Here is a 12,675-nt window from a genome sequence, read left to right on the forward strand (position 1 = left end):
GCAATGGGCGGCATCGAGGGGCGGGGGCAGCGCATCCTGGACTTGTTTGGGTGTGAGCGGGAAGAAGCCGCTGGAGGTGGGTCGGCCTCGATGGGCTCCTCCGCTGCTTCAGGCCTGCTGGGTAGGACCTAAAAGACAGCCCTTGTCTAAGCCCCGTTTTATAGAGGAGGAAACTGAGGCTTCTAGAGAGGAGGGGATTCACGTCACACAGCTGGCAGGTAGGACCAGAGGGTTAGGAGCTGGAAGGGGCCTGACCAAAGCGCATTTAGTCGATCACGCCCCTTCATTTTTCGGACACAGGAAACTTAAAATTCAACAAATCCACACGGGTGGAGCCGAGATCTGGATGCCATATTCCCTCTGGATCTCGTTGCCCAACTCCTCCATCTCCCCAGTGAGACCCTGAACATAAGGATGGCTCGGACTGTGATCACCGATTGTTCACAAGGACCAGCCTCGGGCTGGAGGGGAGGAGGAGAGACGGGCAGTCTCCCCATCTCTCTTCATCCCCTCTCCTCCGGCCCGGGCCAAGCCATCTCTTGTACTGGTCCGGAACGGGAATGGAGTAGAAAACGAGGCATCTGCCTGCAAGCCATGTGCCTTGACTGGGAGCCGGGGAACAGGAAGATGGGGGAATCTAAGAGGATATGAAGGTGCAAGACTCGAGAGTACATGACACTGGTTACTCATTTGTCCACTGCTTCTGTCCATGAGATGATGGGGCAGGAAATCCTTTGGGTTCTAGCTTCTCTATAGCCATACCCCAAAGCAATGCCCTTTACATGTAAGAGACAGAAGAATGGAGCCCTGAGATTCCCACCTCCCGCTTCTCCCCAAGCACTGGTTCTGTCTTGACAAATCTATCCTCCAAGCAAGCTGTGAGGGGGGGTTCCTGTTTACGTTATGACAACATGCATACTTAGGTTTGTCATGCTATTTGCTCTTGTTTAATAAAAATTCCCATTGAGCATCCTCATTAATTGGGCTTTTTGGGGGTGAGGGGACGAGGTTTTCCATGATGTTCTCTGCTCTATTTGAGTGTGGTCCCATGCCCTTAAAGGGCTGAAAACCACTGCTCTCCAAGAGCTTCTTCCTCTAAGTGAGAAGGGTTGTACAGCCACAAACAGGACCTGGGCCTCGGGCACCTTCCTTAACTCAAGCTCACTGAATGCTCCCCTCGATCCGAAGGAGCATGTAGTCCTTCAGGGCAGGGGGCAGTGGAAGCTGGGATACAGCAAGGCGACAGTGATTCCTGAGGTAGCTCCGCAGGGCGTGCCTTGCCAGGTGTTGCAGCCGCCGGGGCTGGTTTGCCATTTGGAAGGCTGAGTTGTAGAAGGCTTCATGCTCCTAAGCCAGGACAGAAAGTTAATTCACTCAGTATCCTTGCCTCACAGCTGTCCTGTTAAGAGGACAATCTAGGTCAGATGGAGATGGGCACTGCCCAACTCCATTCTCAGGGGCCCCTAACGATTTAGGAAATGTACCTGGGCAACAGGTACAAAAGAGCGCACTGATTTGGGGGACTGGTGGAGGGTAGGGACAGCAGAGGAGGAAAGGTGTGTTTAGGCTCTCAGGATGAGTCTAGAATGATTTTCATGTAAGCAATTCATATTTCATTCTTTCAGATGAGGTCCTCCTCCTCCTTTTCCAACACACCTCCCCAGTTCCTTCCTGCAAGTAAGCCTTACATGGCTAAAACCATTTGCCAGCTTTTCTCCCTGCCTCCACTCACTGATGGGAAGAGCTCTGTTCAGACAACTCTGTGTCTTGTCTCTTGGGGTGGGGGTAGGGGTGTCTCTGAAGGTGAGGTGTCCATTTCTCCTCTCGTGCCTTGCATAGGGTTAAGCCTACAGGAGACATACCACCAGACATACCTGCCATAATTCTGGGGGCACAGCCTCCACCCAGGTTTCACTAGGTGGGACACAAGGGTAGGCATTGAGCAGTACTTCCAGGGCTTGTGGAGATGAAGCACACAGCTTCAACATCTGTGGGAGAGGGCAAAGGAGAAGACAGGACACTAGAAGCAAGTACTACTCATCTTCCCTTTATCCCAGACCCAGGTGAATGAGATCACATTTCCTGAGTCCTAGAGGAACTAGATGGAGAGAGTAGGATATGATTAGGGTTTTTCTCTTCCCTTTTCCATGCATTTTTCCCACTAAGGCATGTTCCCCAACCTTCTAGCTTCCAGTTGCTTTCCCTATTCCTTATCCGCTGGACCCCAAACAATTCAATTCCTACCCCCTTATTTCCACCCCAAATTAAGCACATAACTAGGAGTTAGAAAAGGTCTAAGAGGAGCTAAGATAAGCCATCACCAAGGCCAAGACAACAGAACCTCCAGGACATTCCTCTTTTGTCCTCCCCTTGACTGGCTTTCTTCTTGAAATCATCATCTTGCCCCAAAGGCCAACATCCTGCCACACCCTTATACCCCCCCCCCCCCCCCAACTAGCCTTACCCCACCCCAGACTGTCCTGTCCCTCTGTCTTCCATCACCTCTGGGCGGATGGGCTGAGCCCCATAGTCCAGCAGAACAGCGATAAGGACCTCAGGCTTCCTGTTGGGGACATCCTCAGCTGCCTGTACAGCACAGTCCATGGGTGTGTGTCCGGCCCCATTGGGAACATCAGCCTTTGCCCCATGATACAGCAGCAGTTCCGCCAGACGCTCACAACCATTGACACAAGCATTGTGGAGTGGTGTGTGGCGCTTTCGGCCTGCTGCCTGGGGATCTGCCCCAGCCTCCAGGAGCTGCTGGACTACCCCCTCATGCTGGCGTCCTGGCCCCTCAGCCCCAGCACAGGCTGAGTTGAGGGCAGTCTCGCCTTGGCCTGTACGCAGGGCCACATCAGCCCCATACTGCAGGTACAAGGCTACATGTTCTTCTAAGCCCCGACCAGCAGCCACATGCAAGGGCGTAACTTTACTTTCCCTTGAGGGCAGGTTCACAGACGCTCCCATTTCCAGTAGTAATTTGGCACATCTGGAGGGGGTAACAGGAAAACCAGAGTCAATTCCCTACCGAAGATCCTAAGCCCCTTGGATCTGTTCCTCCAACCCCTCAGGATAAAAGTAAGGATCCAAGGAGTTTGAAAGTCTTTAGAGCTACAAAGATTGATGGACATAAAAGCTCATCAGCATCCTTTTGTACAGGGACTCCCTTGGCCAGCTTCTTCCTCTAGCTCCGCTCTGGACTTCCCTAATTTCCCTTAGCCAACATTCCCTTCCCATCTTATGGTAACCTAGAGTTCTGCTGAGCAAGAGAACTTGCCTTCTTTTCTGCAAGACACTGGGACATGTACACAAAGAAAAAGACATGGTCCCTGCCCACACACAGGGTTTTCAATCTAGTAGGGAAATCAAATGAAAAACAAAACTATAAATGACTATCCAACTATTCTACGCCAAGTTAAATCTCAGCCTCAAAGGAACCTACCGTAAAGACTCAGGGGTAGTACAGAGGTGGAGGGGGGCCATGCCTTCCTCTGATAGCACATTAGCTTTGGCTCCAAATTCAAGCAGCAACCTCACACAGTCTGTCTGGGCCTGGGCACAGGCCTCATGCAAGGCTGTCTGCCCCCCGATTCGGGCATCCAGATCAGCCCCCTGAAGGATCAGGTGGCGGACACAGTTGGTGTAGCCTCGGGCTGCCAGAATTTGTAATGGGGTTGTCTGCTTGGTCCTTGGGGTGAGTACCCAGAGTCCTAGGGAAGGGGGAACAAGAAATACATACCATTAAATAGGGGTCATGAGGAGAATAAGACAAAACTGGGAAGAAAGGGATGGACACAACTATTTCCCCCATGGGGCATGAGAACAGAAGGACTATGGGGTGGACAGGATGAAGGATTTTCTACCAAGATGGCTAGGAAAATTCTCAAGATACCAGATGAAACACTGGACATTGGTGAGGGTCACAAGTCACTACTGTTCCTCTACCAAAAAAAAAAAAATAGGGAGCAGTAAGCTGAACAGTATTTCCTAAGAACTTGGGGAACATTCTCCATTGGGGGAAAGGAGGAGGTCCCATCTTGGTGTCAATGCCAGCAGTGGGTAGGGAGTGATGTCTAAAATGCTTACCCAATGACATTCTTTTCATTGCCCTCTTTCTACCCATGTAGGTGCCTTCTTGATGGCCCTTACCCAGTTCAGCTGACCATGCCAGCTGGTCACTGACAGTCTCCACAATCATGTTGGCTGTTGCTTCATCCTGGAACAGGGCCTGGATCCGTTGTAGATCACCCACAAACAGGGCATTATGGATAGCCGGATCACGGCAATAGCAAGGGGTCCGGGTAAGTTGGGTCCGGGTGCTTGGGGGGCACCTCCGGTTGAAGCGTTGCCAGGCAGCTGCCCGGCGCCGATCTTCCCATTCCAGCCATTCTTGCTGCAGGCGAAGTGAGCGCAAAGTGGAAGAAGTGAAGGGGAATGTCTCCCTCGCCATGCTGGGGTGGACCCAATTTATGAGAGCGGGCACCCAAGCAATATCAGGCTCACACTACATTCCCATCTCGCTCTGAGGAGCCCCCTTTGCCAAAGCTGTTTGTTCAGGAGCAGCTGAGGCTATAAATAGGCCTCCCCGGCAATCTGATCAACAGGTTTTGTGCAGCGTCATGGTCCCAGTAGAGAGAAACTTGGGCCTGAGCCCCCTCCAGAGGCCATGCTGTCTTATTAACATGTTTACTTCCATGCTGGGATGTACAGAAGGTCCCAGCTGAGGCTATTCTCTGGATCCCAATGGCAAGGTCCTGGGTAAGTAAACCAAGTTTGGGTGGGGGGAAATCAAGTGGCCTGGGTTTTCCTAGTCAGAAGAGGCTCCATTCATCAGTTGTTTGGATGACTGACAGACCCAGGAGGTAAAGGGAGATGGAATCAGTCACCAAAGTTAGCAAGGAGACATGCCTTCAGCCTCCAAACAGGACAAGAGTACAAAACCTAGTACAAAACCTTCCTTCATCACAGGGACTTAAAAGGAGAAGGCCAACAGTTAGCCACTGCCCACACTTTTATCTCCTTCCCTTCCATTCTCCCTCTAGCCCAGGCAATAAACCAGGGTACAAATAATAGCCTGAAAAGGGCCAAAGAGCAGTCCATTCTCCTCTCCCTCAGCCAAGCTCCTACTCCTCCTGAATTGGCAAGTCTGATCACCTCCTAGGTGCCTGAGCAGTTATAGGAAGGGAGAAAATTGTCCAAAAGTAAAACAGGTCTTCAGGCAGACCATGGATAACTACTTCTTCGGGGATAGCTTACAGTTTGTTCCTGCTTGGGTTGGACTTGGTGTCTTTCCAACACTAAGATTCAAGGAAGTGGTATATAGCAAACTCATGTCTCCACATGGAGATGGCAGCTTTACTCAGACACCTCTAGAGGGAGGAATGAGGCCAAGAAACAGCATCTTTGTCAGTACAGGGAGCAGCAATCTAGCTTCTGCCAGCTTTCCTAAGGTAAAGGAGGGGTCTTTCACAGTTATCCTAAGACACAGCAGGAGCCTGATATAACCCAAGGGTAACTGAACTTGTTGGATGACCTCAGTTTTTTGAGCACCTCCTCCCTCCTGATACACCATGCTGTGCTACTGCCCAAGGGATTAAAGGCCTCTTTTTGTTTTAAACCTATCCAGAGCTCTCTGCCTTCACGTTTCTTCCCTGCCAAAGCTATGTTTGATGTTACAGCTGTCCACCCTTCTCACCCCCACACCCCCAGCCCTGCTTAATAAGTGTACTTGGGTCCTACTTTGGTTTAAACACCTGAGCACTTGAGGTTGTTTTGGCTCTATCATCTTACTGTTTTCCTAAACCAGCCCACTCACCTCACCCTGCCTCTGGTTCCACCTGTCCTGAGTAGATAGGGGTAAATAGTTAGGGAAGTGAGTGGGTGGGTAAAGGATCCCTCCCCTCTTCTCTGAGATGCTTTGTGCAGGAATGAGATCATGACCAGAAAGTGCTTTGGAAATCAGAGAAAGGTGCCTCTATAGAATCAGCTATGATTAACCCTATTGGAACTCATTATTGTATAATTAAACTGCAGTCATCTAGTTACAGCAGTTAGCAACCCACACCTGAATTCTCATGGCTGGAGATCAGCAAAGCAGGGTGGGGCGAAGGGAGCCAAAGTGGGTAGTGTGTACTCCTATCCTCTCTCGAAGGAGCACAAAATACTCAAGGTGAATTGTGGATGGGAGGGAGTGGAATTGAAACAGCGCACTCCCCTGCCAGACCCACTCTTGGCACCTTCTCCATCCTTGACCAGTGGAGAGCACTAAACTGAAGGGCACCCTCATCGTGGGACCCAGAGTATCTCTGTCCATCTCTCATGCTCCCCAAGGAGCTAAGCAACTTGAGTGGAACAGGGTTTTCTTTTCTACCCTCCGTTTTACTATGAACATACAGAGGCTGCTTCATATTTACTGAGCACAGATTCTGAGCAAGGTGCTATGTGATATACAAAGGACACAATCACTGTTTTCCACCAGTTTACACTGTAACTGAAAGGCCTAGACACATAACTCTAGTAACTACAGTGCAAGGTAGAATGTGCCGTGCCTTATGAGAGGTATTATGGTATAGGAAAAATAGCAATGAATTTGAATCCTGAATCTGTTTATTAGGATGACCTGGACAAGTCCCTTCAACTCAATGGGCCTCAGTTTCTTCCTCTGTATACTAAGAACATTTCTAAAGTCCTTTCCAGCTCTAAACTCTATAGCTATTTTTTTCAACATGTATTAATAGAGTTCAGAAGAGAAAGGTCTATGGGCTGGAAGATCCTGAAGGAGTTTCATGGAGACAAGACTGATCTGGGCCTTGAAAGTTAGATGGGGGTCTGATGGGATGAGACTGGGGCAGGAGGAAGGACAGGAATATTCTAGGCAGATTACCTTGGTAGAGATAAAAATGATTAGGTGATGTGAGAGATGGAAAAAAGTCCAGTTTAGATATAGTAAAATATTCACGTAAGAAAAATAGATCAGGGCTAGTCCACAGTGCCAGATATGGCACAGGCATCATCAGTCCCTCAGGCTACCCCACTGTGCTTTTGCATTGGCTGCTCTTCATGTCTGAAATGTCCATGCGTCTCACCTCTGACTCCTAGAATCTCTCACTTCCTTGAACCCCCAACTCAAGCACCAACTTTTCATTAAGCCTTTCTTAGTATCAGCAATTGCCAGTGTCTCCCCTCTCAAGCAACATTACATTTAATTACTTGTATTTATTAATTTTCTATTTATTCTGAATAGACATATACACATATACATATGTACAGTTAGTAGTTTCCCACCTTAGAATGTAAAATCCCTGTGATAGGAGTTGTTTCATCCGTTACAGTACAGTGTCCAAGAGCTGGAAATGCTTACTGAATAACTGATTGCCTCCTCCATCCCCTTCAGCCTTTCCTTTTCTCTCTTTAGTTTCACAATGGTGATACATTTTAGAAAACGGGAAGTTAACGTTTTAGAGAGAAGCCCCAGGCCTAAATAAGGTGGTCCTTGAGAGCAAGTTGGCAATTCAAACCTAACCCCGGAAGGCCTAACCTTTGGGTTTTCTCCTTTTCTGGCAATGAGCAGCAGATGTGAGGCCAACTCTATTTCCCCAACTGCATTAATTGAGACATTTTAGGGATGGGACAAATATAAAGAACTGTGTCCCACCCTCCTCTCTGATCAGTCCCTGATTTGGGAGTAAACTACTGAAATCACTGCAGTAGGAGACTAACAGTTAAGGTTATAGTGTCTTCTTCTACGAAGGCTCTCTGGGATGAGTGCTCAGCCCTCCCTCACAACATTATGGCATCCAGGAAGATGAGTAGGACATATAAGGACATACAGAAGAAGTCACAAGAGAATTTGGCAGAAGAGCATAGCCTAAAGTCCAAAACGGCACCATACTTTATTTCAGAATATGGCACAATACTCTTAACTCCTTGACCCTAAACCTGAAAGCCTCCTGCACCAGTTAAACTGTGGAACTTCAGCATAGCCCTTGTGTTAGGGGAAAATAAATAATTCAGGCTTAAGTGAAGTAGTTTTTCTGGGATAGGATGAGTAGAAGAATACATGGTTCTGACTGAAAATGAACTGATAATGTAACACCAGGTGGGGAGATGAGGGAGGCAAACAGTAGTTCTAAGCAGTTCTAAACATGTCCCTATTTGTTTCTGTCTCTCCAACTATCCAAAGAATGGAGACCAAAGTGATAAAAGGACAAGGAAACAAGTCTTTGATTGAATGGATGTTTTCTAGAGCCAAGCTGGATTATACATAAGACCCCCATTGTCTCCAAGGACAGAAACTGTTAAGAAGGAGATACTCTGACCTGGAAAATGAGGAGAGCTCTCTTGGAAACAGGTAGTAGAGGGACAGCTGATATGCTCACAAGGTTATCTGCTAAGGCAAGAACACAGTGCCTTGCCATCATCCACTCTTTCACAAGGTTAGACATGTCCATGCCTGACTTAAAACAAACAAGGCAATGCCAGCTCCTTGTGGTCCTGTCTCACCAGCCACTGTCCTCAGAGAAGAAGTCCTCAGGCAGCTCACCTAGAAGCTCATCCAGATCATCTGCACAGCACAAAAGGAAGGATGACAGTAGTTAGCTTGGCTCGAGATGCAGACACACACTGGGGACTCAAGTGTTCTAGGATTACTTGTCTCTGCTATGATACCCTAGTGGGGACTGTGTCCTTGGATTAGAAGAAGGTGCCCCAGACATTGCAGCTGACTGGCCTTTAGATGTACCCAGCTTCTTCTGGGGAAGTATCCAACCCCTGGTCCTGGGGCATTCCCATCCTTCCATGTAAGTTTCCCTTTTTTGTGGCCTTCAGTGAAATAAGATATGCCAAATATGCTGCAAACTTTAAAGCACCTACATACACACGTACACACACCAAATACCACCATACATTCCTATAGTCCTTTAAATTTTACAGATCACTCTCCCAATAATAACCATGGGATGGGTGATGCAGATATTATTACTGCCACTCTACAGCTGGGAAGAGTGAGGATTTGAAAGGTTAAGTAACACATCTATGGTCACACTGATAAGAATTCCACCTATTACTGCCAACAACCAAAGCTATAAGTAGAATCACTGCCCTAAACACCCCAATAATCATTTACAATCCTCTCCCCCCAAATCACAGGGTGCTATCCTTTTCATAGCCAGGTGGCCTGCAACACAAGACTCAACCAAGTAGGATTTGGGAGATCCAAAGCTCCAAAGACAGAAGGACAAAACTGGCCGTAGTCAAGAGCCTGACTGGGTCATTCTTTATGAAAGAGCAGCAATAAAGATGTCTCTTCTCCTGGACAGAGGCTGACTTTCTTACCTTCTTCAGGAAGTTCTGTGGGGGCCACCTCCTCTCTGGCTGTGCTGGGTTCCTCTCCCGGTTGCCCAACACAATGAAGAGTACTAGAGGAGCTCTCAAGGGCAAGAGGCTGACACAGAGGTTCTGACTGGACAGGTCTAGAAATCTGAAAATGCCCCAAAGAATTAAATAGAGTATCTAGAGTTTTTCAGCCTTCATCAGGGTGGGAGAGGGAGAGTCAGGGGGCACACAATCAGGGGGCACACTTGCCCAAAGGGGCTTCTAAGCTCAAGCAAATATAGCCATATTTTAGTCATATTGCTAAAGGAGAAAAGCTGTAGCAGGAATTACCCAAAATATCCAATGTTCCAAAAAGCCATTTGCTTCATGTTGAAACATCTGTGAGTTTCAGGTATCAAATTCTCCTTCCCAATTCTGTCTAAATGAGTTGATATCAAAGGGCATCTGAATTCCCTGACCACACATTGAATGATGGCACCCTTCTGGAGAAACTGGCCTGGGATTAATAAGTAACCATGGAAATCATGTCATCCGACAGGCTTACTTGCCTTTTTTAGGGAATGAATTTTTTTAAAGTGGAGTGAGGAGACGGTGGAAAACTTATCAATTAAAAAAAAACCCACAAATTTCCTAAAACTTTACTTAACTATACATAGAGAATCAAGAGTAGATGGTTTGGTTCTCTGAGAAAGGGAAGAGTCAGAAAAATTGAGACATAACCGGAGACAGAATGTCAGGGCTGTCAGAGCCCTGAGAGAGGTGGATAAAAACAGTGGATAAAACATTGCTAGGCCTGGAATGAGGGGAGACTAGAGTTCAAATCCAGCCTTAGACACTTAGCAGCTGTGTGACTCTAAGTGAGTCACTTCACCTCTGTCTACCTCAGTTTCCTCATTTGTTAAATGGGAATAATAATACCTACCTCCCAGAACTGTTGTGTGGATCAAATAGGGCAATAATTATGAAGTGTTTAGGGCAGTGCCTGGCACACTGTAAACGTCATTTAAGCGTTGGATATCATTATTATTGTTATTCAATCCATGGTCATATGGGGGTCTCCAAGAACCCCCTTATATAACAATACAGAGAAAAATTTTAGCCAGGCCTGTCTGGGCCACATAACTAATTAGGGGCAAAGTTAGAACCAGAACTCAGCCCACTACATTAAGGCAAGCCCAAAGACACTAGGGCACTGCCAGAGCAATATCCTGTTGAACCCAGCACAAACCTCAGATAAGAAGAAGGGAGGGTTTGGGCAGCGTATGGGGTAGGGAAAGAAAAGGTCATGCCTGATGCCCCAGAGCATCCAAAGTACTATGCTCTCAGCACAGCCAGAGTAACACAGTGCCCTGGGCCCAAGTTTCTCCATTTTCAACTCAAAGTCCTCCAAGCCCCATATCCTCCCCCTTCTCCAAGACAGCAATGGCAGAAAGGAGTGAGTTTATTATAACACATTAGGTTGGCTGGCCTATTGCCTGGCTCTGCAAACTCTTTGGCTCTCCATCACCTTTTCCACCCTGGGGACCCCAATTCTTAGTTAAACTTACAGTGATTGTCAGCACCTCAAACTCTGAAGTCTTCAATAAGATACTTGAGGACAGCAGGGAACCTGGCCTGCTCACGTAGACAACATGCTCACCTTACTACTTTGTCAGGAATGGGGACCCAGGAAAAGAGGAGTCATATTCAAAAGAACATTGCTCCCCGTGTTAGCCCCTCTGGGAAGCAGGAGATACTAAGGAAGAAAACGGGTTAGAAGATGAAAGGGAAAGAAATGGGAGAAAAGAAAGGGAAAAAAGAAGGGATCCTTTGTGTTCTCCCAACTGCCCAGTCTCTGAAGGCCTTCTTACCTTGGCAAGGGGCTGAGAGCTCCTGGGGACTTTCCCATCTCCTGAATCTGGGTTGTAAATCTGGACCAGGTTGTTGGGTGTCACATTGAGGTAGTGATTGCGAAGTGAGGGGGAGAACACTCCAATCTGGGGAACGTGGGAAGGAGATGGTCACAGTCCAATAGGTACTCAAGGCTAACCCCCCTTAGTGGCACCCATCTGGACATAAGATTCGGACTGCTCTCCACCATGGTCATGCAGAAATCTTTATACCATGACCCAAGTCCCTCTTCCTGCCTCTCTCCAGCACTAGGGAGGAAGAACCAACACCAAAGAAATAGGAGTAAGCTCAGCAGAAACAGGATATCATATGAGATAATGGATGGACAGCATTTTGCAAACTTTAAAGCACTCTATCAAGGCCAGCTCTTCTCTAAGTGGCCCAAAGCTACAGAACAAAGTGCTCAAGGTTTTGTCACAGAACTGTCATATTTCGGTTGCCGGAGAAAATGTAGCCAGCTAAGCCATTATGTGGAAGTCACAGCACTGGGACAGGCTAACATAGGTGAAGCACTTTAAAGCACTATATCAACGTACTCTTGTGATTTGGGACAATCTCCAAAGTCAGGCTGGTTTAACATAAATGGTCCTTACTACTCTAATTCCTTTACCTGCTTCAGCAGCAGGACAGAGCCAGTCTTCAGCTCATTCTGTCTCTCCTCCAACAGCAGCCGGTGCACTGTACCTTGCATCTCTCCTGCAACAGACCAGAGACAGATAAAACAGGTCACATGTAGCCATACCCCAAGCGCCTCCCCCTCCTCCTCCTCCTAACCTCTTAGGAGCAAAATGACAGCGAATAGAGCAGCACTACATGTACAGTAGTATATTCAGTTTTAGGTGCCAAATTTTAAGAGACATGGAGAAGCTAGAGTGTGCTCCTACGAAGCTGATCGAAAGATATCTTAAAACACGATAAATGATCACTCAATAGAACCGGGGATATTTATAGCAGGGATTCTTGTGGTAAAGCAGGTATATGCACCTCTCAGGGGTCCACACCCTGTAGACAGGGAGACTATGAGGTGAGACCAAAAAGAATTGCCAACTCAACAGGCTCCTCCCATCCACTGACACTGTGCTTAGACTAATGTCCCCTACGATGAGCAAACTGGCACCCTCTCTCATTCTCTTTTCCAAATGAAATGTACTCTCAGACTACTCAAGAAAAGTTCTTCTCTCCAACCTTACACTAAATTTCCTATGTGTTCCCCAATTTGTTCTACCCACCACTCCATTAATTTGTTTAATCCTCTAACTTACCTTTTCTGTCATGTCATCTACCTTTTCCTTCCTCAGTTTACCTCTTCATGATCTATTTCCTGATCTTTTTTGTTTCTCCTTGTCTTTAATCCTACTTCCCTTTCATCCAAGAAGTACACTCTAGACTAGTAAGTGGGCCAAGAGACTGCATGACTTCAAGTTTTCTCCAGTTTCTCCCAAATTTTCCCTT

General features: G+C 47.4%; 2 protein-coding genes and 1 long non-coding RNA gene across 3 annotated transcripts in view; 1 reads left to right on the forward strand and 2 right to left on the reverse strand.

Annotated features, from left to right (window-relative positions):
- The first annotated feature begins 28 nt into the window (after positions 1-28).
- Positions 29-9,314, forward strand: LOC140528313 (uncharacterized). The gene is made up of 3 exons (XR_011975141.1): positions 29-218; positions 4,128-4,301; positions 9,148-9,314. It is a non-coding gene; the product is annotated as an uncharacterized lncRNA (long non-coding RNA).
- On the reverse strand, positions 925-4,688 carry ASB16 (ankyrin repeat and SOCS box containing 16). The gene is made up of 5 exons (XM_072646042.1): positions 4,150-4,688; positions 3,443-3,710; positions 2,503-2,989; positions 1,875-1,988; positions 925-1,347 (listed from the first exon to the last, which is right to left on the reverse strand). The coding sequence occupies exons 1-5, from the start codon at positions 4,448-4,450 to the stop codon at positions 1,162-1,164; spliced, it is 1,356 nt and encodes a 451-aa protein (XP_072502143.1). The 5' UTR covers positions 4,451-4,688; the 3' UTR covers positions 925-1,161.
- HROB (homologous recombination factor with OB-fold) overlaps positions 7,206-12,675 on the reverse strand; it is a 35,566-nt gene continuing 30,096 nt past the window's right edge. Inside the window, exons 7-10 of the mRNA XM_072646041.1 lie at positions 11,834-11,919; positions 11,184-11,309; positions 9,334-9,478; positions 7,206-8,563 (exon numbers count right to left, since the gene is read on the reverse strand). Of these exons, the coding sequence (XP_072502142.1) occupies positions 8,499-8,563; positions 9,334-9,478; positions 11,184-11,309; positions 11,834-11,919 (422 nt within the window). The 3' untranslated portion in view covers positions 7,206-8,498. The remainder of the gene's footprint in view (positions 8,564-9,333; positions 9,479-11,183; positions 11,310-11,833; positions 11,920-12,675) is intronic.

This window comes from Notamacropus eugenii, chromosome 2 (assembly GCF_028372415.1).
Source record: "Notamacropus eugenii isolate mMacEug1 chromosome 2, mMacEug1.pri_v2, whole genome shotgun sequence".
Lineage (NCBI taxonomy): Eukaryota > Metazoa > Chordata > Mammalia > Diprotodontia > Macropodidae > Notamacropus > Notamacropus eugenii.

Excerpts from the sequence above, each read along its gene's own strand:
- ASB16 (XM_072646042.1), bottom strand. The coding sequence starts at position 4,450 with ATGGCGAGGGAGACATTCCCCTTCACTTCTTCCACTTTGCGCTCACTT. Across the intron at positions 2,990-3,442 it reads ACTACCCCTGAGTCTTTACG|ATGTGCCAAATTACTACTGG; the intron begins GTAGGTTCCTTT and ends TACCCCCTCCAG. Across the intron at positions 1,348-1,874 it reads TGCCCCCAGAATTATGGCAG|GAGCATGAAGCCTTCTACAA; the intron begins GTATGTCTGGTG and ends GTCCTGGCTTAG.